We start from the raw sequence: 27,111 nt of genomic DNA, 5'->3' as shown, positions 1-27,111 counted from the left end.
CTTCTTGCTGCTGAAGGCAAATGTTAAAATCCCCCAGGGCCACTTTGTGTATGTTGGTACTCATCTCTTGGTATGTCACTTGATAGTCATGATGACTGCATTGTCTTACAAGTAGAGGTATATTCGACATTTAAAACAGATCAAGCTTTTTTTTTTCTTTTCCCCCTGCTGACCTTTTCCTAAAGAACTGAAATGAATGCTTTCTTATGCTACAGGTGGAGACACTTGTTAAGCACTTGCTGGTCTTTCAGAGAACAGCCCTTCAGAAGCATGAAGCTTTGAACTTAACCAAAACAAAAAAAGCCATGCACAAAACCCCACCCCAAAACATAAAACAGTTTCTTTCTCTCTACCTTTCTCTTTGGATGCAAACCTGACTTTTAGCTGTGAGACTTTAAAGTTATTTTTAGTACAGAGATGGCTTTGCACTGCAGCGGACATAAATTTTGATATTTAAAATAAATCTGTTAACAGATTGAAAGTCTTGTTATATCTAGATTACAGCTCATTTTTGTAAGGGTGAGAATATTAAATGACTGACATTGCATGGATAATGACATGTCTTCTTACCTTGATGTTCAATATCTGATCAATTTGCTATCTCTAACTTATTTCAAGTGTGTACAAAGCAAAGATGAGATCTGTAAATCAGGTCAAGGCTCTCATCTGTGTACATATCGTATAGGTATAGGAGAAAAGATGGAGGTAGAATAGCAAATCTTGTAATACTAACTGAGATTTGAGGGTCGCTAGTAATACCAATTTTATCTGACTAGGAGTAGGAAACGCTTGTGTTGCTATAAGCAGCTATAGGAATTTCCAGATTCTGACTGTGAACTCAGTAAATTGACCTAGAGATGTAGAGTAAATGTTGGACCATGTAATAAGAACATATTAATGAAGGGGGGCACCAGGAGGAACATACGTATTTTTGAAAAATTTTTTTTTGAAAGCTTGTTCCTTGTGACGACAGCACCTGGACACTAAAAACAGTATCCTAATTGAAGCAAATGAAAAGCTAAAGTTAATATAAAAGAACTGGAGAACACAAAGGCAAATATTTTATAGTAAGATTGTAGGGTTAGCGGACGACACTGTATTTGAATGCACTCAGTTATAGATGATATTCCAGCTTGCTTCAATTTGTATAAAATTTAACTATTTTCAGCAAATACTTGGGCTTTGAGTCCTCTCTTGAACTTCTTTCAGATCTAATTTACACTCTGAAATGAAATTTAATGTTACTTTATAAAAGGGAAGTAATTATGGCTTTAAACTAGAAATGAAGAGAGCAGTTACTTGAATGAACAGTGTGTTGGTCTGACTGGTCTCATGGTGTGTTAGTAAAGCTGTGGACTCTTGTGTAGGTATAAACCACAAACTTCATCTGTTGGGGCTGGGCCTGATAGGGCCTGGAATATAAAACATTTATTTAAAAAGTGATTTAGTTCATGATTTACAGAACTTAAATACTTTTGGGATAAAGCAAATAATTCTAAATGAGGTGTGCGTAGGTCTGAATACTTGAAGCTGTTGATGGATTTTTTTTTTCTTTTTTTTTCCTCTCCCCCAAAATGGACAAGTTTGGACTTCAGCATTGGCAGAGCAGCTATCTATTCAGTGAAGAAAACAATTCCCCCCAGTTTTCTCTCTCCCCTCCCTACGCTGCTAATTCTTTTTTTTTTTTTTTAAGTCATCACCATTTAAAATCTGAGAAATAATATCCAGATAAATCTATTCTTATGGATTGTCTGGCACAAGGATTCATTTCCTCAGTGTTACAATTTTTAAAAACACTTTCTTCATAACTTGAACTCTTCTTTTTTTTTTTTTTTTTTTTTTTTTCTCCACTCTTGCCTTTTTCCAGACCCAACAGTAATAACAAAGATGCCTGGCCATCATTACAGAGTTCAAGTAAATCAGCCAACGGTTTAACAATGGAACACAGGAAAACGCCTCCTATATTAGAAAATGGCACAGACCCAGAACACATGACTCCAGATGGTGCAGACTCAGATTTCGGGTAATTGTGCTGCCTTTTATACTTCAGATAGCTTGCTTTCTCTCTCACTGATTGGTGTGGAGGGAATGATTCTCCAGGCTCTCTCTCTGGAGAGCTGGATTCAAATCCTGATCAGGTCACAAAAAGCTAGGCTTAGCCTAGCCCATGTCAAAAAGACTGATTGGCAGATTGTGCAGGAGAACCCTAACGTCAAGTTAATAAGTGATGGTACAAGTAAAGGTTGAGGGGAACTGAATAACTGAATATGTAGCTGCATGGTCCCAGCCAGAGCTGAGCCCTTCATTTCTCTATAGAAGCTTCTATAAAAGTAACACACTAGTTGCTATACATCAGGAGGCTTGTCACTTGGAAAAGCGTCAACAGAAGGAAGCTAAATATTAGGGCTGAATATCTGTCATCTCTTTACAGTAGTGTGTTCAGAAACACAACTGCAGAGGTAAGGCTCCCTGATTATCACTCAGTAACAGGAACAACAGGGCAGCAGATTCAACTGAGGCTTCTTTGTGCAGAGGAAGTAATTGATCTGCTTGCAATAACTTCCTTATTGCTAACCAACATTTTTCCACTTTTGATGCCCTCCTTGAATAGAACTGGTGTCCTCTTCCATCATAAGAATCACTTGCAGTTCCAATGGTAGTATGTAGTCATGCTGTTTTGTTTCTTATGGACCCCCTTAGGTAATATCAGTTGGGCTCATTCAGAGGTTGGATGGGAAAATAACAAGGTAAACCCTAACATTTCAAGAAGTGGTGTTGCCAATTAGGTAGCTGAGCTTTGTTTTAAATCGATATTGAACAGATGCATTAATGTTGTGAGTGCTGTTTAAAAGTGGTAACATCTTGTTAGGCTTAATAGCAGTCCTGTTGAGGTGTGATCAGAGATCCTGTGGTTGCATTTCACTAGTGACATGCAGCTTCCTTCTTATCTTCTCTGAAAAGAATGTACTAAATGTAGGTAAAAATATTGTAGCCAATAGATAATGAATCTTGTTCATTCCTGAGGGCTGGAAGCCCGTCTTACAATTAAAGGCTCCTTAAGCAGGTTCAAGTATAAGAAACATTTTCAGCACTTAGGTTGTCATTAAAAGTTGTCTTACACACAGCTTTTTAAACTGCAGCATTGTGACTTCTGTCAGCAGCTTTGGGAAAAGAATTTGCCTGGAATATCAGCTCTACAATCAGTATGATTTTGTAGTGACGAGTCTACAGCAAACTTTTGTGCTATAGGTGTTCAGAAATTACTAACCCAAGGCAGTTTGTTCCAAATGGAAGAACTTTATTCATGCTGTTCAACCACTGACTAGAAAGTATTTGTAAATCTTCACTAGAGTGATGCTTGTTTGCAAGGATATTCCTCTGGTTTTTCTTTTATAGTCGTAAATACTTCAGCCTCAGTTATCTTTTTGAGATACCAACTCAATCAGTGTTCTTTTGCACGAAAATTGTTTTTTATTGACAGATTACTCATGCAGTTTCTTTAGAATGGAGAAGAACTAATTCTGCTGGGTTTTGACTCTGGTTATTCTGGGATGGGGAGAACAAATATGGGGGGGAAGCAATCTTACGAATTTTTGACCTTGATATGTGACTATGCAGTATTTAAACTTTGCAGTGGCAAGGGGTCTTTGAAAACAAGGTGTAGCTAGAATCGAAAGTCTGCACCCATTAAAATAATTTATATATATAATATAATAATTTTTTATATATATATATATATATATATAAAATTTGTCTTGTGCTAACACACCATGCCTGTAATTTGACTTGTATCACAATGTTCTTAATAGAACTGAAATTCATGTTCTCACTTCTGGTCCTTGTTTGGCGTTTTGGGCTGTGCAGCCTGATGCTTGTGCATCTTCTCTTATGGGTAGATAAAAATGAAAGTACCTTGAAGTTGTAAAGCAGAAATTTTTAATCTGAACTTGAACTAATACTGTTTCATTAGTGTGGTATTTAGCATAATTAAGGTAACTCACAGATGCCTGTCAGAATCTTGAATCCTGAGACATGCCATTTCAGCCAAGTCATATTAATTCCCAGTGAATAGCTTTCTGAGGTGGTTTTCTGCTGTATCTTATCTTTTATTCTCTTTATTTGTTGGCAGTTTTTTATGCTATGTCTTTTCCTGCGTTTTTCCCCTTCTGTCATCTCAAAGCTCAGTTTTCTTACCTTGGATCTGACTTCTGCTAGTTAAAGCTTGAAGGCTGGTGGGAAGCTTAACTTGCCACCAGGACTAAATAGTTAATTCAATCTTTTATCTTGCCCCAGATTTATTTAGGGCTTGTATGGGAACTGACAAGTTAGGTATTTGGAAAAGAAATCTTTTCCCAAGTTTCTCTGTAGTAGTAGCATAGATGGAACTGACTACTATGGAATACTGCCATAGTATGAGTCCTGTTTTGTTTTTTTTTTAATTGCATAGAGTTACTATGAACATGTTTAAAACTTTCCTTTTGCTCCTAACAGGGCAGTCAACAAGCAGAGTGGACAGTGGTGGGAAGAAGCATTACAGTATATGGCAAATGATTGGGATGCTTATGATTAGAAAAACCAGTCTCATAAATAATAAGAGGACTTTTTTCCTTCTTAATTCCTCCTAATTAATTTTGGTTTGTCTTTATTTCAAGGCTTTTCTACCACTATGAAAGCAAATGTTGATTTTCACGTTAAATACTTGTGTCTTACTGTCTCTTTTCCCTTCCCACTTTTGCAGCCCTATCGACAAACCTTCAGATTCCCTCAGTATAGGAAATGGTGACAGCTCCCAGCAGGTAAGACATAAAGATAAATGCTGTGAAACTAAGAATTAAGTTTGAGGGTTTGGTGCAACTTGTAGTTGGAGAAGCAAGTACTTTCTGAAGTGTATTGTAATTTTAAACAAAACTAAAAAATGCTACTGCTAAGTTGATTTTTATGTTTGACCTTGTACTGAGCTATATATTAACTAACCTAATTGCAGCCAAAAGTTTTGAGGAAATTTTCCAGCTGTATTAGTGAAGAATTTTATATGTGAACACTCATGTCCTAATTGTTTCTCTTCCTCTCTTACCTCTAGATAACAAACAGTGACACACCTTCACCACCGCCTGGTTTAACAAAACCCAATCCAGTCATACCCATCAGTTCATCTAATCACAGTGCACGGTCTCCTTTTGAAGGGGCTGTAACAGAATCACAGTCGCTCTTCTCTGACAACTTTCGGCACCCTAACCCCATCCCTAGTGGGCTTCCTCCATTCCCCAGCTCTCCACAGACTTCAAATGACTGGCCCACAGCACCAGAACCACAGAGCCTCTTCACATCAGGTGTGTATGCAGGTTGCATGGCTGGATATTGCTAGCTTTTGCAACTGACGTCTAAAACTGTGTAGAACCAAAAACTCTAGGACTTGTTCCATACTGGTTTTTTTCCCCTTCACGAATGATTAAAATTTGTCGCTTAACTGCAAATGAATTGCACTGATTTAAGGGTTTCTTCTAAAAGAAACTTTACAAGTTTTCCAGCTGCATGGCTAAATTATCAGAGTGCTTATTTTAGTTTTTCTTAGCCATGTGCCTGTCTCAATAATAGGATGTGACATGTATGCTTAATATTTAATGTTACAGGTTTTTACTGAGAGTGGGGGGAAAATATGTGGTGGCAGTATATGTTGGTGTAATAATCTGTTCTAATCTATCATTCTAACATCAGAAGCTGTGCAGTGGAATTAAGAATTTTCTTTAGTATTCTGCATAGTTATCTGAAGGTGCCAAATCTTTCTCTTTCTGAAGTGAGATTATATACATTCAGAAAAGATAAAAATGTCGTTAATTGCATCAGCTGAAAGGTACCTGTATTTGCCAGGTACTTTCCTATGAAATACAACTTCATATGAATGAAACATCATTTTAGGTGTATTTATATAGTCTTGGGAATGGTTAACAGTATTTAAGAGCTCACAAATTATAAATTGGAGGGAGCTGTTAGAAAATTATAATGGAATGATATCAGTAATAAATAGAATGTAAATGATGCTTTAGGACACAGTTTGTTTACTTAGTGATTAGTTGTCTTCTGATGTTTATCTGGCTTCTGGATGTCATAATCCTGTTTGTAAACAATATTTATTACCAAGGAAATTACCTGCTACTAAGGTACTATACACACTGATTTTGTGAGGATTAAGTAGCAGTGAGAGACAATTTCCAGGTAGTAGAGATCTTGTTTGTTTCATAATTTCTATTGAAATAAGAATAAAAGGACAATTTTTGTCTGTCTAGCAACTCTTTTTATCTATCATGATGGATTTTAGAGTGAAAATAGAAGTGTAGATTTCTTTTCTAAGAGAGGATACTGAGCTTAATTTTAACTACTTAAAGCAGCAGACCAGGTTCCCTACCAGCAGAGGGAGTTAATGTTGTGAGTGATACTACCTTGTACTCATCAGCTTGCATTACCACAATTGTGAGGAAAAATACTGTGAAACAAGACGCAGCATTCACTGAACCTGAATAAAAAAAAAAAAAACTTAAACAGTATAATGAAATGAAGTAGTAATTGAAAATGCAGGGAAATTCTGACAACCCTTTTTTTTTCCAACACTGCCTCAAAGTATTTAACAATATCGTGTAATGCAGTTCCTCGTTTCCTTTTGTTTTATCAAGGTATCTGCTCAAGAATTTGTCTTGTTTTTCTTCATAATGGTAGACAGTGGGGTGGTTTGGTTTTGTTTTTTTTAACAACTGCTCAGAGGTTCCCCCTTTGAGAGGCAACATCTCCTCCCCACCTGTCTCGCACAGGATTAATACTGAAAACAAAATACTGAACTGAAAAAACAGCCTTATTTAAACTCTGCTTGGTCACACTTCCATCAAGTAATATGGGTGTAAAGAAGGTTCTAAGCAAGTGTTTATTGGTCTCTCTCTACTTGGTGCTCTTACTGAAAATACTTATTTGACAAGACTTTTCTGTAGCTCAGGAACAGAGCAATTCTGCAGTTAAAATACTATTTGCTAGTTGTACCACTTCACCTTAAGTAGAAATCTATGGTAGTTTGATCTGAAAGTGTCATTCTAAGCTGATGAATAAGGTGTCTTTGGGGAATCTATAAAGAAGTATTCTATGAAAGATAACTGGCAACATTGATTCAGATACACTGAGGCTAAAATTTTTGTATGGATAAATACTTACTAATTCTTGTTCTAAGTCCTGTTCTTCTCCTCTCTGACAGAAACTATACCAGTATCCTCCTCCACAGACTGGCAAGCGGCTTTTGGGTTTGGTTCCTCCAAACAACAAGAGGACGACTTAGGGTTTGACCCCTTTGACATCACTCGCAAAGCCTTAGCAGACCTGATCGAGAAGGAACTGTCAGTCCAAGACCAACCTTCCCTCTCGCCCACATCTCTTCAGAACCCTGCCCCACACACTACAACTGCCAAAGGGCCAGGCTCTGGATTCCTGCATCCTGCTGCACCCGCAAATGCCAACTCTCTCAGTAGCACCTTTCCAGTCATGCCACAGAGGTTCCCACAGTTTCAACAGCATCGAGCAGTTTACAACTCCTTCAGTTTTCCAGGCCAAGCAGCTCGCTATCCTTGGATGGCCTTCCCACGCAATAGCATCATGCACTTGAACCACACAGCAAATCCCACCTCAAATAGTAATTTCTTGGACTTGAATCTCCCACCACAACACAGCACAGGTCTGGGAGGGATCCCTATATCAGGTAGGTGAATTGGGACAGCAATGAATATGACTTAATTCATGCTATCAGCTTCTCTGAGCCAGGACAGGAAAAGGGAATAGCCAGCTACAAGTGGTAGAGTGGTATCTCTTGACTGTTATACTAGGTTTATGAACAGAGGGAGGAATATTGTTTTAAATAGGCCCTTTTCATTTTTAAAAAAGAAAATGTATCTGGATGTTTAGCCTTGTAATATTGAGCTTTATAAGGAAGGTGGAGTATTCTGTGCCCGCTTAATTTTGTGCCAAAACAGACTGGTATTTTGGTTCTTCAGTCTTGCCAGACTGGCTTTCCTTAAGAGTAGGCCCTGGAAGCGCGTTGCGACTTCCACGTTGAAATGCAGGTGCTAACCAGAGTTCTTAAAACTGTGCAAAAAATTGTAATGATGGTAATTTGTGCCAGATGTCTTGGCTGGTTTGTTCCCTCTTGCGCATAACCAAATGGCTGCACAATAAAACATTTAGTGCTGTTCATTTCTGTACTTCAGATGGCCTTAATATTATGCTAATCTTTCACTGAATGGATGCTTGCAATGTGTGTAAGAGGATTCATCCTGATTGCGAGGGTTGTGATGTTGGAGGAAAATAAATGTGCAGTCAGGCCAGTTCAGGCTGCCCTGAATGGATTGTTAGGCTCTTGCAGCAAAAGTTACAACTAAGGAGCTAATTGTAACAATAATTGTCTCAATTAAAAATTAATTTCTGGAGTTTGAAGGCCTTCCATGCTTCCGATTTAGCTTGGCCGAAACAGGTTCTCTTTTCCTAACAGGGAAAAAAATTGTATTAAGAGTATAATGAACTGCAGGTAGAAAAATCTCTGTAAGCTCTTTGTAGCCTTGAGATGGAGAAAACTGCTTCTTGAGATGTTGCCAGTATTTTCTTTTCATGGGTTTTGAGAAGTCCTAGCTATACTATAAGAAAGTGACCTAGGAAAAGTCACTGTGTGTTTTTGATGCTCTAGTACAAGAGCTGATTTTGGCTGTTACTTCCCTGTACTTTGTCCTCTTTGAAGGCTGGTTGAAGCTACAGTACTGCTGTAGGGTCCTTAGGCTGATTCATAGTATAAATGCTTGGTCCAGACTACAAATGCAAGTAGTTCAAAACTCTTTATACTGGCAGTGGCAAAGTTTTTAGACTAAAATGACTGGTATTGGTTACACTGAAGTGTTAAAAAAAAAAAAAAGAAGAAAAATTATTTTTGACATGGATTAAAAAATGCAGCATCCATAGCACTGCAAGTTGTTGCTCACTTTCCCCTAAACTACACAGTGCTTCAGGAACATCGCAAGACATTAAGTTTCAACTTTACTGCTCAATTCTAAAAATTGCTGGTTCAAGGAGCCAGTAACAAGACTATCTTCTGGACTGCGGGGACCAGAAAAATCCTTTCATGTTGAAAAAGATCTGTTTGTAGTACAGGTTGATTCTAGGTTTGTGAAAGTATTCTTTAAATTGCATTACTTTAACTGCCTTTGGCAGTTTGAAAGCGGACCTCTTTGTGTCTGTAGAAAACTCATAGATACTTGGTATGACTTCTGAAGAGCTACTTGTGTGGCGTTCGTTGATGCACAGCCCATGCCCTGTACTTTCCCCGTATGTTTTAAGGCAACAGAGTTGATATTTAAGTATATCCTTTTTTGTATGCAACTGCTAGAACCGATTAATCTCAAAATATTTTTGGCAGATACAGTGCTAAAAACAGAAAATAAACATCTGCTGTAGTCACTATGGAAAGTTCCTTTGAGCTGGTCTTAATCTCTTGTTACAGAAAACATTGTTAGTTGCCTGGCTGACAATTAGATAGCAGCAGTTGCTGCAGTGCAAACACTTCTCAGCTGATCTGCATGTCAGCTTTGATATATCTTGAAAAAAGAATCATTTGCACAAACACAGATTACTCCTTTTTCTTTTCCTGTTGTCAGCAACCAGCTGAAATCTCAGATAGTTCTGGTTTTGTTTGCCGAGTTATGGATTTGTATGGTATTTATTGCCTAGAGTTTTCTTTAGTCATCTAACTGCTTCAGAAGTACAAATAATTTGAAAGTCAGGAGATGCCCTCATACCTCTTTTGTGTGCTGACTTAATAGTTTCCAGTTTATCGATTATTTTGTCTTTTCAAATCTGTATCTAGTGTACAGGTGTCCCAACAAATTCCTTTTATTATCTTTTTTGAAAGAATAATTCCTGTTCTTTATGCTTGCTTTTAATCTATCAGTAGCAGGTATACAATGATAGAATTTTCCTAGTTTCCTCATTTGATTTACAGGTACAGCTGTCTCGTGGGGTTGGGGGAGGAGAGTGGTGTACAAGTACAGAGAAATCATGTCGATGGGACTTTATTACAGTGCTTTATAACAGACTCACTGACCTGCTAGAAAGGCAGTACATATAATAGCCATTAAGCAGTATGGAGAGATTAGTTGTAGTATACTTGAAGGTCCTTTTTGTTGGCTCTTTTGTTGGTCTATATTAGGGTGTTTTAGAAAATGTCATTAACTCGGCTGTTTCAGATGTAACAGCAAAAGAAACATAGTGCAGGTGAAACTTCACATTCTGTCTTTTAGCAGAGACCCTCAACTGCTGTTGAAGTTGTATGTTTCCTAAGGTCTTTGATCACAATTTTTTTACAGGACTATAAATTCCTAAAGCAGAGAATACTGGACAAGTCATTTGAAAAAACAAACAAACAAAAACAACAAAAACCAACCAAACAAACAAAACCAACAAAAACCAACCAAACAAACAAAAAAACACCAAAAAAACAAAACTGTGTGTTTGCCTGCTCTATTTAATCAGCCTTTTTCCACTTTTCTGTTTCATTTATGTGAAAAAAGGCAGATCGTAAAACTTTTGTAACTTTAGTTAGTATGCTATTTTCCAGTCTTTCTAAATCCAATTTCAGTTGATTTTTCACTAAGCGTATTTGTGTTTTGGAAACTTGTATGAAGGAAACAGTATCTCTTAAACTGCTGCTGCTTCTTCTGCTTTAGGTAGGCATTAGTATTCAGATGAATTTGAAATGCTCATGTGTGACATGTCAAATGTGGTGTTTTGAAGCTACCTTTTGTTTAGTCAAGAATTGGAGCTGTGCTGTATTCATAACCCCACAGTTCCAAGTAGGGCTGTTTTGTGATGTGCACCAGATTTAAATGGAGTGACACAGGCACTATGTACTTTTTTTTAAGCTCATTTTTAAAAAAAATTCTATATGGAATTTGGTAGCCCATTTCTCAGAGGAAATAGTATTTATTAAACTCATTCTGCAGTTTCCAGTGAAATGACACAATAACACATGATTGACTTCATAATTTTATTATGCATATACTTGAAATGTGTCATATTCATCAGGCATGCATTTGTCCCCAACCCACATTTAAATGAACGTTTGATTGACTGATTCCCAAACTAGCATTTTTTTTTCCTCCCCCCACCATATGATTTTGCAAACCATAGCAGATGTTACATGTTCTCATTGTAAGGGACAATTAGGCTTGTTGCTGTTTTCTGGTGTGGGATGGATTAGACGATTTACCATGTAATTATAACTGTGTAACTGGGCTTCAGGAGGAAAGTTCAGTGACTTCTTATTCATGGACAGCATGATTGTTGCTAAAAGCAGTCTTACCCTAGATTGTGTGCAAGCCATCCTAAGAATATAGGACAGCAGCTATCCTTTATTCTGCAGATAATGCCAAAGGAAAAATTCACTGACAGCAGTGTGGGGGTGTGTGTGTCTGTCTTTATTTCTGTTACTTTAGGATAAAAGGAAACTCTTTGTAATTTGATAGCTAATATGCTATCATCTTGGCTACCCTGCTGCCCGGCGATGTGTTCTAAAATAATAGGTGTAGCATTGGATCAGAGTAAAGCAGGTCTCAGATTAATCTAACAGTGTGTTTTGAGACAGATGCTTATAAAATGAGATGTATGCATCTTAATAATGGGAAAATAGAAATACATAGTTTTATTTCTTGAGTTTACTGAGTGGTTGGTAGTCCTAAGTTTTAGTACATACAAAAAGTATAAGAACAAATTCACACAGTTAAAAGTATGAGGAAAAGGTTGTAAATTGTTAGTCTGCCTTTCTTGTCAGTTATATGCAAGATGAAGTATTTGACATTTTGAAACACTGGCTGTCATTTCATTTATTAATTTCATAATTAACCTGAACATAATTCCAAATGGGAAAAAACTTAATTGTTAGAACTTACCAATTCAATAATAATGAGATAGTTTGAAATTCAAACTCTTCCAAAACTAATGCTACACAATATTTGTGCGTATATTCTTCCCACATAAACCATTGAAACCCCTTGAGTTGGAAGACACCCACGAGGATCATCGAGTCCAACTCCTGACTCCACACCGGGCAGCCAAAAATTAAACCATACATCTCAGAGCATTTCCCAAATGCTTCTGAACACAGGCCATTTATGTATATTGTGCATATATTGGAAATCTAAGATACAGGAAATAGTCAAGTGGACACAGAGATAGGAAGCACAAAGAATTAAACCCTGTTTAAGGCAGGGGAAGAAAAAAGTTTTACCAGTTGTCCTTGAAGATAATCACTGTAAAATCCATCAAGTTATTTTAGCCATGAAGCCCATTGATGTGGAGATTGCAGTAGACTTCTGTGAACTGTTCCTGAAACTTCAAAACAGGGGGCTTGAATGTCATAAGTCTTGTAGTTGAATATAATTGACAAATCAAAATTTTGTTCTCTCAACACCTTTTTGTTTTGATGTTGTGGCTTATATATCTTGAATATGCACAGCCTAATTGATGGGATTATGTATATTTAAAGATGAGATTGAGACAATAAATAGGTAAACAGCTCTATTAAGTTTGGGTGCCATCCAGCAGTCTTTGTGGTAGTGGTGTTGCATTCCTTATCAAGGCACTGATTAGCATGCACATTTTTGAGTCTTGCCTGCATTTAGGTTTTTCTGAAGCAATAGCTGGTAGCAGGGACGGCAAAGCAATGAAGGTTATATTAAGAAGGTCCAACTTCTCACTTTTTTTTAAGTCCTGAGCTCTTCCATAGCTGAACAACTTATGGTTTTGCATCTTCTCCCACTTTAAATTTTCTGGCCTCAGTACCCCCAGCTGTTGAATTTGTCTTGCACATCAAATACTTTCTTGCCTAATGCTACCTTTTGGAGAACATTTTAGTAAAACAAGGGAAGATCCCTATATGTTGGCTATGATCATATTGTTTAAAAGACTTTATTTAGACCACAGAGAAGGGTGAGATAGCAGAATTAGCGTTGACATGCTCTGCTTTTAATACTAAGAGTCCTTGTTTGACTTGGTATTTTCTCAAAATGTAACCTCATTTCCATTTGGGGCACACATCTCTTATTTGACCTTTGTCCTTTTGACTTTGCTCTCTCTGCATTGATTCTTAGTAGTTGATTCTGTCTCCTGAATGAAGAAAAACATGGCTTGTTTTATACAGACATGGAACTAAAAAAACTGAATTTTCAACATAGCAGCTGACACTTTTCTGTGGTCTTAGGATAATAATTTGGTATGGGGGTGTGGAGGGTTCTGGTTCTGCTACTGTGCCTTTTTAAAAGATGGGATCTGGCCCATGTGGTATAGTTGTTGAATTCAGCATGTTGTAAAACTTAAAATTATCCAAATGCTATGTAGAAAATGCATTTAATTCCATACCCTAGCAACGGGCAATGTGACTTAAACAGTGCTGCCTCACATCCCTTTATTTGGATGCAGTGCGTGAAAGAGCATTTTGCTACTTTTCCTCTTGACCTGACAATATGTGAAAGGTTTAATGCTGTTTTATGTATTGATGGCCTTACTCTTAACAGTAAGAGATGCATTAGTTCATTACTCTTCTGTCCGAACCCTTTACAGAAGACTGCTTGCTCGCGTGATGGTCTTCCTTGATGTTTGGCTTTCCAAGAGCAGCTGGGCAGAAAGCATGGCAGTTGAACGTCATCTTTTCTGTGCCCCTTGTTAGATCTATGGCTGCCTATAGGTGAATTCTTTCTCTGATTAGGTATAAATCTTGAAAATAGGAAATCTGGTGAAAGTCTTGGCTGATACAGCTATTAGTTGTAGGTGCCACATGTAGCACCTGTAAAGGCCTGTATCCTTCCAGAGTGCAGAGCAGCTTCTCTCAGAAGTGGATGTTTTACCCTGGTATCAAGGTCCCTTCTCAGTTGAAAATAAAGGCCTGAACACTGCTTTGAAATTGTAAAATGAAAAGTGCTGTTTGTAAACGACGCTAAGCTGTTTTCAGTATTGCTTTTACTGACCCTTGCATAGACCCTGTGTGTCCAGTTTTCTTCAGCAAAGATGACTGTTCTTAGTGCAGCCTTTGCCACTGAGTATTTTGTTCTTCTCATCAGTCCTTGTGTCTGTGTGTATCCCCTACCCCTGAAATTCATTCTTCTTTTATTTCCCATCATAACTAATTTTCTGTTTCACTGGTGAAGAAGTGAAGTGTTCAGCACAATATAGAACAAATTCAATTTGAAAATAAACTTCTGGCTTGCTCACTTCTGTTGCTCTGGAGGTGGGTTTTTTTAATGCACCCAGGGTGGTGCTGCTAGGTTTAAAATAAAGTAAATGGAAGTGGGATTTCGGATTAATTTCCAAATTATTAAATCAGTGTCAAGCTTGAAGTCACACTGTCTGAAATCCGCTATGGCAATTCCTCGTCCTGCCTCTGGTGTCTTGTCCCTTAACTCCCTTACACTTCCTACATTTACGACTAAGGCCTGCCTTCTTTAGCTTAATCTTGTCATGATCTCCAAGAGAACTTCATCCACAGCACCTGTCCTTTGTCCTGCTACTTCTCCATCTGCTCCAAAATCTCATGTCACACATCCACCATTCCCTCCCAGTGCCTTTTCAGTGCTAATATTGCAACTGCTTTTAAAACCCTGTGGAATTTTTTTCTTATGGTTGTATAGGAGATACTGTTCCAAATAAAGCTCAATATATAAATATCTGTGCTCTTATCTCTGGGAGCTTGGTTTTAAGCTCTTACAAATTTCTTAAAATCTTTGATTGTAAGATTATTAGGGATGGCAGTGAAAGACAGGCATCCTGCTTTTTTCAGTAGTAAAATGCCTATTTTTAAATGTGTAATTTTATTTCAGAAGAAGAAAATGTGACAAAAATATAAAGAAAAAAGTGTAAAAAAAAAAAAAATCCTCTAACTTCTCTTGGCTACAGTACATCAGAGGAATGACTAATCACATTAACACTGCTAGACTTGAAATAAATGCGATGTTGGCTGAAATAGGTGGCCTGAGTGGCTGACCCCATTTGCATTCTGGACCATCAGTCCTGATAGCTTTTTGTGTGACTCTTCCCCAGAAATGGGAGGAAGCAAGCACACGGGAGGTGTTTCACATCACGTTTCCTGACTCTTCGTGTCTATAGTAGTGTCACCAAATGACCTGCAGCTGCACTATACGTCAGGCCTTTGCCTGTGTTTTAGGGGTGGAAGACTGCATTTATTGCTTATAGAACAAGAACTTTTCCCTTCCTCTTTAAGGCTGGTTCACGAAAAGTTAGAAAGGCTGTTTCCTTTCATAGGTAAGCAGCAAGATCTTGGGAGGACTCTGCAGTAATGTGAGAAGCAGCTCCATTGGCTGGTGCAGCATCTGTCCCCCTCCTCCAGCAGGCAGATGCTTGGCCTCAGGGTGCTGAGTTCTCTTGGATGCTTTTCTAAAATACAAGCTGGCACTTCAAAACATACAGTAAACCACTAGCATGAGTTAAAAGATGTAATTGACTTAGTGATGTTAAAAACCTGGCATTTTGCCTTTAAAGACTGGAAATTAGTACACTGGCAGAGCCACCTGTTAGTAACAGTGTCTAACAAGAGGCTGTGTCTTGGGCATGGACCTGAAACTTCAGCTCCTTCTGGGTCAAGTCCATCTCACAAAATATGAATTGTGACTGAATTTTAGCAAAAAGCACAGACGGTTCATAGGCTTTCTGCGTAAACACATTTTGAAGTGCACCAACTTGAAGAACCATTGAGAAAGGGCAAAGATAATCTTTTTTTTTAAATTGTATTGGGGGAGGAGCATAAATGAAATATCCTGAAGGGATAACAATGATGAAAAGAGCAGCTTTACAAAAAGTGTTTCTCCTCCCAGTGATACCAAATGACGGGGGGGGGGAGGAATCTAGTCTTTTCGATCCTTTGCCATCTCTTGGTTCCTTCTACATCACAACCTCATTTGAACTTCAGCTTGTTCCCAAAGGTATTAATTAAAAAAAAAAAAAAAAAGTATTTTAAAAGTGGGTCACCTGTATTGGAAGATGGCATTTAGTAGTGGGGATGAATTTCATGTCATGGAAGGTTTGTTTTTCTTCTCAGCTTTCTTGCAGTTTATCTAATCTTCCCACAGAATGATTGAAATATCTACAAATATACATAAGACTTTATTGTTTGTTACAGATAAAAATGAGTTTATAATTTCTCAGAGTATGCATTCACTGTGCTAATGTTGGTCTTGCAGCCTTGGTCAGAGGATTGGTTGGGTACTCCTGGAATCCAGAACCTTCATAACTAGATGGTCTCTTGCTAAGTACTGATACAGCTTTGAAGATCTGATTTTTCTGTGCCAGTTGTAGTTATTGCATTGGCCATAGGGCAAATTCCATATATTTTGCTTTTATTTATGCATATATCTATGCATGTACCCACAAGTACACTTGTACACACAGGATTTTCATTTGAGGTCAAAGGTTTTTTTACTGACAGATAGGGTAACCTGGTGAGATTGAACCCTGATCTAAGAGTAAGCAGCAGGTATATTTAGTTACAATGAACTTTGTTTTCTCAGATGAATGGAATTGGATATCTTTCTGAGCTTTTTAATCAAACTGTTCTGTATGTAGGATTCAGGTATCTATTTCATTTGTTTCAGTATCTTGGCAGTGTTTGTGTGCTCAGTTTAGGTTTATGTTAGTATTTAAGATTATCAGCCAGTGAGAACTGACTATTTTCTTATGGGGTCCTTTTTTTGGATGAGAAGCGTCTTGTTAGTTCACATGAAAAAGAAGTTATTGATTGAGGTGGAAGCATTACAGAATATATTGTCTTTTTCATATGCAGGACAGTGGGCCCCATCTTGATTGAAGTCCTGCACTTGACCACTATACATTTTTAGCAATAAATGATTAAAAAGTCAGTAATAAAAAATGGTGGGATACTGTGGAGACATCTGATATGAAGTCAAGCATGTTTTCCAAGGCAAGTTAGAATCTCAATTTGAAATTTACTTATAGCTTAAAATTGGGTGGCTGGCTGCTATAATTATGTATTAAATTTGGTCTCTTGAGCCACGGTAAGTACAAGTCAATCACAAGAACTCTCCAGAATACTTAATGTAAAATTGCTTTTCTCAAACCTAATAAAATTCTGACACTGTACATACAAGCAAATATGAATCTTCCTATTGAATGTCTGAGATGAGCTGTCCCCTCACTGATGTTGTAGAAGGGATGTCCTCTGAAAATAAATTAAATTTTCTGACTCTTAACACTTATTTAGTCACAGAAAGCTTAAAAATTGTACTGTCGGATCTTCATAAAAAACAAAAATTATTTAGAAAAACTTATTTTCCCCTTTGAGGTGTATACTTTAGAATTCAATATATTCCTCTTCTACTTGATAGTTTGGCTTACTGGCATGTTAAGTTGCACTTGATTTATTTTAAATTGAAAAATAGTACTTTTTTGATTTACATGGCTATCTTTTAAATTGGGTACATGTAGAATTAATATAACTGTAGAAATCAATGTGGAATCAAGATAAAAGCTGCTTTACTTGCATTTTTTAAAAGCTGAGAGCGGACTGGTGTCTCTTGACTACTGAAGCCAGTTTTGTAGGGGTGTGTGTGTATGTACTCTTTCATTTCCCCAGCTCCTAGAGCTCATGACCATAAGACTTTCATTTGAAATCTGCCCTGTGGAATGGCACTTAGCTGTTTTCGTGCATTGCCAAGTTGCTTCCTGTGTGTAACGTCGGGGAATGTCAGTGAAGCTTTTAAATGTTCCCTTCAAACAGCTTTGTCTCCTAGTGCTCCTGTCATTTGATATCTCCCTAATACGAGTGGCTACTTGTATTCCTGATGGGCAGTGCTGCTGCTTAAATCTGGACAGATTCCATCTTATCTGCCAGTGATGTTCTCAGGCCTCCATGAATGGGTGAAACGTCGTGTCGTTTAAGCATTGTGGGATTCCTAGAAATCCTAGGTACACAGAATCAGTGAAGTCTGAGAGTGAAATCCTTCAGGTTGTAACAGGGATTTTACTCATGGTTTTAAAAATTCCATGAACAAACAAGCTTATTATTCATATTAAAGTGACACAGGTATGCTTTTTATCATAACTGTTTTGTTGATAGTTAAGTATATGAGCTTTGGATGAAAGGCTTTTGAGTTTATCTAATGTGATGGGGATAGTTTCATTTTAGGATGTGGCAAAATGTCCTCTCCTTCTTTTCCCCCCTCAGAGTGAAATACTGGATAACTTTTTGCAAAATAGAAATACCAATAGTGAAAGGTCATTTTGAGATGAAAATAGAGAAGCCCCAGTCACTTTTCGAAACAGGGTAATGGGCTGTGTCATGGAAAGCACAGACTGTCTGTAGTATCTGTGAAAATGGTAGCACAAAGCGCAGGCTGGGACTGACAGGGCTGTCATGGCAAAGAGTGTGCTGTTCTGGTGGCCCCATTTGTTTCTAATTGAGTTAAAAGACTCCTGGTGAACTCCTTCTGGTTGTCTTTTTTGTTCCTTTATTTCTCTCCGCCCACCCCCTGCCCGTGCAACTTTGTTGTTCTGGTTGCCTTGCCAAGGCTTCAAAACTAACTATTACTGTACAGTGTCCTTGAAGGTTTCACAAGGGCCTTCTTACAAGCAGGTCATTGCAATAGCCGTTCTATCACCGAATCCACCTTGATAGTCTCTTCACTTCTTTTGTTGGTACTCTGTGCAGTCAGGTACGTGGCATTGCTAATAAGTTTACTTTTCTCTCATATGATGGTTTTCCTCTGAATTTCTTTTGCTTATTGGAAGCTTTTCTGTAGCACTGTTGTGTGCCTTGGTCTCACACACAGCATACTGATGGTGTCTTAAAAAAGAAATAAATAATTGCAACCTAGATTTGCAGGACTGCTTGCTTTTCAGCAGGACTAGAATATTTAGGACTCTCGGCATAAAGATATGTAATGGTTTTACACAATTAGTATGAAATCAGGCTCTTGTAATAGCTTGGAATATAATTTTGGCAAAGCAAAGAATTACACTTGCTTTATACTTACTTAACGTGATGGGTCTTGTGACCTTTGTTATTAGTCATATTTATTTAAGCATGTACTGTGTGAATTTTGATACGGATTTGACCATAGACTTGTATCAGAATTGGGGCAATAATTTGAAATGGTCTAGTCTCTGTAGGACATACATTTTAGTGGGCCTGTCTCCTGCCAAGTAAACTGTAAGACGTGCTATCCCATTACCCTCAGTATAAAAGATCAAGTGCGTCAACATCACAAATGTGGTGCAGCCAAATCTGAAACACCTTTGGGTCTACGCTGTGGTGTCATTTGTCAGAATTTATGAAGTCATAGAACAGTCCGCATCAATGCAGCTGATGCTTGTGCAAACATCTTCTAAAGTATTGATTATATACAACAGACCAGTGTTTCTGGCTTGGCCATCGTCGTTTTTGCCATCTTTCCCCCAAATACACACTGCTTTGCTTGATTTGAAGGAATAATGTTAAGTCATTGCAGGTAGAGGATATTGAAGTAACACTACCAGACTGTCTGGTAGGACGTCATGATGGGGCAGTGATTTTTATTTAGAAATTCATTAAATGACTAGTTTTTATACAGATGAATGTTCAGGCTTCTCAGTCATATTCTATTTTAAGCTAACTTTAAGTATTTTTTTTATTTAAATTGGGTGGACAGGTTAAGTTTGTGATGAAGTTTTTTTCCGTCCCTTTGCTCACTTTAAGACAGTGGTTGACTTTGAAAATTTTACATACAAGTGCTTTTATTTCATGTTGGCATACTACCTCAGACACATGAAAAAGTTCGCTGCTAAAACTGTGGGATCTGTTTGCCTCTGTACAGACAAGTTTTCACTAGACTAGGTAGGATTATGAAATGCACATCCAAGGGAAGACTGGAGTTCAGGATGTGTATTTAAGCCTATTTTTCATGTGAATAGTGGTGCTTTCAGTGGAGCTTCACCAGGGTATTCCCCTCTCTCAGAGACAAAGCCAGGGCATGGGGGGAGGAATCCCCAATTTATCCTGGTGTGTAAAATCTTTTCATTGCAGTCAATTGGGGTTTAACTTGGTTTTTTTCTATGTTTTACCACTGTTGGTAGACATACTGTTTTAAACTAGGATGAAGCTATGGAAGGAGACAGTGTTTCCACTCCTTGAGAGAGGGAACCAGTGGTGTATTGGTTCTCACGCCCCTAGGTTATGATGTCCAACTGAGAAGTCTGCTAGCTAGTGAAAAAGATTACTCCCTTCAACCAATTAAGTTTAGAAGTAGGGAAAGATAATAGGCAAATGCTCTTTTTAATAGATATGTATTAACTGAGAGCTAACCTTTTCTCACTTTTAACTATGGTACTGGTTTCATGGTGAAGCATAAATGTAATTAACAAAAAGGACAAACTAGCTGAGGGATGAGGAGTAATTTCTTCTGAAGATACTTATTTTCTTCAGGTAGTGGAAGTAACTCCTGCCTCTGGCATGGACTTGCATTTTCACTTAGGCTCTTGTTTAAAACTTGAGTCCAGCAAAGACATGATGATTTATTTGTTTGGTTTGGGTATTGCTGTATGGTGCCTGGAGATTGCTCACGTACTTGGATTGCATCAGGAGTTTTTCTAACTGGGTGTTTTACCTAGCATAGCCAGTAACTGAGGCATCGGAGGGCAGTGCAGGGAGTGTTGTAGAGCATTGCATTCTCTATTGATCCTATCTACTTTAACACATTAATACATTTTAATCCCTTACCAGATCCCACATTACAAGAATAATTTAATTGCAGCATTTCTCCTTAGAGCCTGGGTGTCTGACAAAGCTGTGAAACTTTCACCATGTTTGGTGGTTTATTTGGTTGTTTTGTTTTGTTTTTTACTCTGTGCATTTATTAGCCAAGCTGGAAAACCCTGTTACAGACACCTGAGTAATGTGTTGCTTGCTTTTTCTTTGGTGTCAGAGGGCAATGTTTTTGTCATAGCTTGCCTTTCAACCCCACAAACCCAGCTGTCTGGGAAAGACAATAAATCTTTTGGAATTCTCTGTTTTGTCACTTTCATACCCAGAAGCAAAAGATTTTAATAAATAACCTTCCTTACTGCTAGCAAATAATACAGTTTTTATAGATACTGAATCCTTTTAGGCCTTTCATCTCTTGACGTCTGTGATTTGAAGTGGATTTTGTACTGACAGCTCAGATAAGAAGAAACTGAGGAAGACTGTCCTTTATTTCTTTCGTTCTGTGTTAGAGAGGGTACACAGCAATGGTGCTCTATGCCTACCTCAGATTAATGTCTCCTCACCAAACAGTGCCAGCCTTTTCTGTTCCATGAAAATCTTGTATCTCAGCTGCTTGCTATCTTTCTGGACTCTTACATATGCTGTATTATGTCTTTTTTAAATGTAGAATAACGTGACAAAAATATGTGTGTTTTCTGAGCCCAAGGTGGACTAACGCCCTACTACATTTATTTTCTTATCCCATTCCCTATAAGTGTGACATCTTGCTGGCTTTGTCTTCATCAGACTTCCTCAATGACATGTTGCAGGTGTGTAGTTTACTACACGTTTATTTTCTTGCACATGAGCTTTGAGGGCATGTTGGGGTTTAATAATGTCCATGATTAAGATCATCATGAGCTTGCAGGTCCCCAGCTCACAGGTATTGTGATGAGTATGTTCACTCATGTGTGGTCCTAGTAAGCATCTTGTGTGTGCTTTTTGCCTTGTAATAAAAGCGAGTAATGAAACTGAGCTGCATTTCTTTGCACAAGCTGTTGGAAGTAGTGGTGAGAAAATAAAGTGGAGATTAATGGCATACCACGCAGAATCTGTTGCACAGTTATTTCTGTGATGGTGAGCTGACTACTTTTGTTCTGAAAAATTAATTCAGAACTTATCTCAAATAGGCTTATGGATGTTCAAGAGGGTTGTGAGCAAGTATCTATCGAGGATATTTCTGACTAATATTTTTTAAAATTTTGATTTATTTTTTTAACCTCAGGATCATAGGTTTGAAATAAAAATGTATTACACCAAACTCTTTAACTGTTTATTGTGTGCATTAGTATTGCGAAGAAAAAAGTGGGAGCTCTAGAGGGAACGGGAAGTAGATTTGATTTACAGTGGGATAAATGAAGGTAGAAGTGAAAGCTAGTTGTATGCACTATGGCTCAATGCTAAATGAGCACAGAACAAATTGCTGATAAGCCTGCTTTTTTTTTCCACCCAAAATGACTTGTACAGCAGGCCCTACAGAATACATTGCTGCACACAGTGTGTAGATACAGTCACACCTATGTCTGGAAGCTTGATTGCATCTGTGTGCTAAGTTGTTAGTAAAAAGCTGATCTTACATTACTTGCTTGAGGCAGAGCTGCAGTTCTGTACTGCTATTTTCTTCTCCTGTAGCACTTAAAATTTTAATCTTTAGATGTAACATGATGCATGTGGTAATGGGTAGGCTTTTGGGTTTACTTCCAGTACCTGATTTTTGACCTGTCTTTTCTTTGTTTATGGGACTGCTTAGGAGTTGTCTGTCTTCCCCATGGAGGTATCTCACACTGTAACCTCCGAGGAAGTGTGATTCCCCAGCCTCAACCAGCGAGTGGGGATAACAGCAGTCAACTGTAAACATTCCGGAGTCTATGGTCAAATGTGTTCTGCAAAGTTGCCCAGGCACAGAAGATGATTTTCATAGTACACTCTTGCATCTGTGCTGTTATCCCTGTCCAGGCTCCATGCACAGCATCAGTCTGTCTGGCCACAGACGTTCTAGGTGTCAGCTGATGTCCTGCTATGTGGGGACATTTATGTATGCAGATGGATGCTTGTGCTAGAAAGGCTGCGTTAGGCATGCATAGGGTTAGAAATGAATGCATTGCTCCAACAGTCGTCATGGGCAAAGTGGATATAGCAGATTTGCATAGTAATTTGTTTTGAAGTACAGTTGGTGACATGGACTGAGGTATGACTTGCTGTGATTTGTGATTAAAGTTGCTTGCTGTAATTCTGTACAGAAGCAGAATCTTATATAAAGTTTATTCTGAAAAAACTCTGGCCTGGGGAAGGAAAGTTCTGGATGAAAGTACAGGATTTCAAGAACTCGCCTTTTTTTTTTTTTTTCCCCCTCTAGTTACAAAAAGGTAATTGCTTGAGACATCAGCTCTTTCTGAGCATTCAGCTTTACTAAAATTGCCAAGGCAGGTTTTGATAGCAAGTGAGACTGCTTTCTTCACTCTGCAATATACAGAGTTGCAAGTTAGTGATATCCTCTAATTTTCCATGAAGACTTAAATCTCTTCTGTTGATGAAGTAGCAGTATTATGTAAGTATCTCACTGTAACGCTTCTGATTGACATCAAGGTCCTTTCTTCAGGATAGGCAGAGATGGTTTAAAAAAAAAAGTTGTATTCTAGATTTTTGTCAAAAAGAGCATACTGCCAATGTACTACCCAACACTTTCTTTTCAAATATATTTGACCACAAGTTAATTTAAGTATGTCTTTCTGTATTGGTTGATAAATAGTAGGATGCTCGTGTCTGGCTTGTTTTGCTTTGAGGTACCTAAAGCAGGAGATGGATCGTAGAACCCGATAGTCTGTTCTAGATAGCATGGTTTAACGTTTGTGTTCAGGGATCATTTGCAGTAGTGTTAATAGCCATGTTATCCTCTTGTCCTTTTTCAATACATGCCCTGAAACATTTAGGCAAGCGGTTGAGACTTGGTTGTTTTGGTGTCCAGCTTGTTTGCTTCTAACCAAAGTTTTGAGGATGTTGCTGTGTCGGGGATTATTCTGAAAGGTCTCTAAAGAATTTTCACTACTGTTCTTCAACTGCAAGAGGAAAGTGCACTCCCTCCAACTTCATGAGAACCTAATTACCATTTCCTTCGGAAGAGCATCTGTAGGGCTGTGAATGAGCGAGCTATAACAAAACAAAAAACTCTTGTGATATTCCTCCGCTTCCCCGGTTCCTCATGATCGGTTTCTATTGCAAAGCCCTACCTAGCCTTTCTTCATTTTAATATACTTCAAAGAAAACAACCCTTTCGAGCCTGCTGTCCAGTAATAAAGCAGCCGAATTGGGTTATCTAGCTTGCAACAGAGGTATTCTCGTAAAGGATCTGGTAGGTTTTCCCCTATTAGTAATAGAGGGAGACCCACTGTGCCCTTGATTATTTGAGTCTCTGAACTGAAAAAGATGGGGACGTATGAATTGGGGGAGGAGTTAAATCTTTCTCCCACTTCCTTACACTTGGTTTAAAACCTGCCAGCCCCTCTGAGTAATTCATCAATCATATAAACATTGACCCTAGTTTTTGGACAGGGAAAGTATTAAATGCTTAGCTTAAAAAGTAAAAACAAAATCCCATACCCCACCAAAGAAGGACATCTGTTTCTAACTTCAGCTTTTTATTTTTTTATCTTTCATTTTTTTTGTTGGTAAATCTCCCAGACAACAGCAGTTCTGTAGAGAGTTTAAATATGAAGGAATGGCAGGACGGGCTAAGGGCACTTCTACCGAACATTAACATCAACTTTGGTGGACTGCCCAATGCTTCTTCCCCCTCCAACGCCAACCACAGTGTACCAACGTCCAACACTGCCACCACCGACAGCCTGAATTGGGACAGCCCTGGCAGCTGGATGGACCCCGCAATCATCACAGGTAACCGTTTCTCACTCCTTCAGCTCTGCTGGCAAACCATCAAATGGGTATTTGGCACAAACTGATTTACATCTGGAAAAAATAAAAAGTCAGTATGCGGTGGTCTCTTCCAGCTTCCATCCACAAAACCTCAAGGGTCCAGGAATTTTTGTGGAACCGCTAGGTATAACGAAGCGTCACTTAGGCCTTTGCAATGCATGCCCGGGACCTCTGCAGGCAGTCAGGCAGATCAGCGCTTATCTATAGGGTCAATGTAGGTGTCCCTTCTGCTGGATGGCATGTCCGGTATGTGCGCCGCTGGTCCTGAGGCACTGAAGGCATTCACTGGACTTTGTTATTTAAAAAGGGACATACTCCACTTGTTTATAAAGCTCTCTTTTATAAGGCTGTCTGGTTGTGTTTCCCTGTTAGAGAGGCTGAAGCATGATTCAAGTAGGCAGAGTAGGAGGTGAAGCATGCAGTGTACTGGTGGTGTGGTGTGGTAAAGTCACGTCAACAGGGACACAGTCCTTGCACAGGATGTTCGATAGAAAAATGTGTATTTTATGAACAAGTGCTCTGAGGAGGAACTTTCTCCTATCTTGATTTGATGTTAAATGTTTTGCGGGCAGGATAATTATATATAATAATGTAAAATGCATTCTCTGTACAAACTAATCATGTTTTCTCACTGTTGCTTTTTGTTAGGTTAAATTGACCTCCTTTGTGCTCAGCTTATTGCTTCTGCTCTGACTTGCTTGTATCCCTGTTTTTTTTTTCTTCTCTTCGTAGGTATCCCAGCCTCCACAGGAAACAGTTTAGACACCCTTCAAGATGACAATCCTCCACATTGGCTAAAATCTCTTCAGGCCCTCACAGAGGTGGACGGCCCCAGTGCAGCGCCATCACAGACGCACCACAGTAACCCCTTCGGCACACAGATCCCTCTGCACAGAGCCAGTTGGAATCCCTACTCTCCTCCTTCAAACCCCACCAGCTTCCATTCCCCACCCCCAGGCTTTCAGACAGCCTTCAGACCCCCCAGTAAAACCCCCACAGATCTACTACAGAGCTCAGCGCTGGATCGTCATTAGGAAAGGAGGAAAAAGAAAAAAAAAAAAAGAAAAATAAAACCCAAAACGTTAGAAATGCAGGAAGTGTCCCACCCTGACTCCTCCCCATGCCCACCTACTGTTCCCTGTCATATCTTTCTTTCTGAAGAATCCAGTTCCTGATCAAACCTCCCCCCCAAATGCAATGCCATCACAGGGTCATGACCGTGTCTTTTCGTTAAGTTTCTGCTGAGCCAGTGTTTGAAATACACTGTTTGAAATATTTTCTAACCATTCTAAGGAAAAAAAAAAAAGAGAGAGAGAAATCAAAATGCAGTCTCAATGCTTAAGGAGAATATTACTGTCTTATGTCTTTTGCACATGAGTATTTCTGCCTAGTGGAAAAGTGTCAATCTGCAGTAGGGGAAAAAATGCAATGCAGAATCAAATGCAGAAACATGAAAAAGGTATTTAATTTAAATGAAGTTACTGAACATGTGGGGCAAGCAGCAGCCTAGCATTTATTTTGCATTCAGTGTGGCACTACACAGGGAAATTGCTATGTTGTTTTTTTTTTTTTGAGAAGGGGATTTTGTGTCAGTCAGAGTTTGACATGAAGTGTGTTGAGAGACAGAACACTTAGAGCTATGAGTAACTGGCATATTGCTAAAGAGTGGTTTAAAGAGGGGAGAATAAGATTTTTCTTTAATTTTGGCTTTAGATTTAAAGTAAACTTTAATGTTTTAAAAGTATTCACAGATTTAATACCTAGCGTATACATAATATAATTATAAGCAGCTGAAACACGAGTGATATTTACTTCAGTCTTTCTGTCTCCTCTGTCAGTCTCTCTTTCTTTTTTTTAAAAAAAACAAAGATTCACCTGATTAGGGCACTCTGGGATAGCACTGCATTGGGGCCACATGATCACCATCAGGAGCAACCTCTGACCTCCTCTGCCTGCAGCTTTTACTTAACCCTGTAGTTTCTGGACGTTTGTGCAGTATTGAAAAGACAGGAAAAAAGAAACAGATAAATAAACATGGTTATAACCTGACGCTAAAACTAAAACCAAGGAAATGTACCTCTTTCTTCAGAATTAAAACTAAAATCTTAAATAAAACGGAAAACTTGATGATGACTTTGTGTTTGCTTTTTGGTTTTTTTAAGCTTGGATTTTTAATTACTGCATCTGGTAAAACCGTATGTCATTGCATGTTTGTTTTTTTCCTGTTCATCTAAACCGGAGTTACTTTTTCATGGAACTATTGCTTTGCATGGTGATTTCTGTATTGAAGGGTGGAAAAAGCATACACACTTCAAATTTTTAAAGGGATTCTGTTGTCGTTACTCATGGCAATAGCTAGAGGCTGTCTG

The 27,111-nt window shown here is 38.4% G+C and overlaps 1 protein-coding gene across 11 annotated transcripts in view; it reads left to right on the top strand.

Annotated features, from left to right (window-relative positions):
- Window positions 1-26,853, top strand: part of CNOT4 (CCR4-NOT transcription complex subunit 4) — an 87,358-nt gene extending 60,505 nt beyond the window's left edge. For 6 of the 11 annotated variants that reach the window (XM_082311320.1, XM_082311318.1, XM_082311319.1 and 3 more), the window contains exons 8-13: window positions 1,868-2,023; window positions 4,739-4,796; window positions 5,081-5,330; window positions 7,235-7,732; window positions 24,491-24,703; window positions 25,475-26,853. In XM_082311320.1, the coding sequence (XP_082167446.1) occupies window positions 1,868-2,023; window positions 4,739-4,796; window positions 5,081-5,330; window positions 7,235-7,732; window positions 24,491-24,703; window positions 25,475-25,776 (1,477 nt within the window). In that variant the 3' untranslated portion in view covers window positions 25,777-26,853. The remainder of the gene's footprint in view (window positions 1-1,867; window positions 2,024-4,738; window positions 4,797-5,080; window positions 5,331-7,234; window positions 7,733-24,490; window positions 24,704-25,474) is intronic. The other 5 variants (XM_082311316.1, XM_082311315.1, XM_082311322.1 and 2 more) reach the window with 4 other exon arrangements.
- Window positions 26,854-27,111: the final 258 nt, after the last annotated feature.

The sequence above is a fragment of the Platalea leucorodia genome (assembly GCF_965183815.1).
Source record: "Platalea leucorodia genome assembly, chromosome: 4".
NCBI lineage: Eukaryota > Metazoa > Chordata > Aves > Pelecaniformes > Threskiornithidae > Platalea > Platalea leucorodia.
Note: the sequence above shows the minus strand (reverse complement) of the source record. Positions and strands in the feature narration are given on the sequence as shown.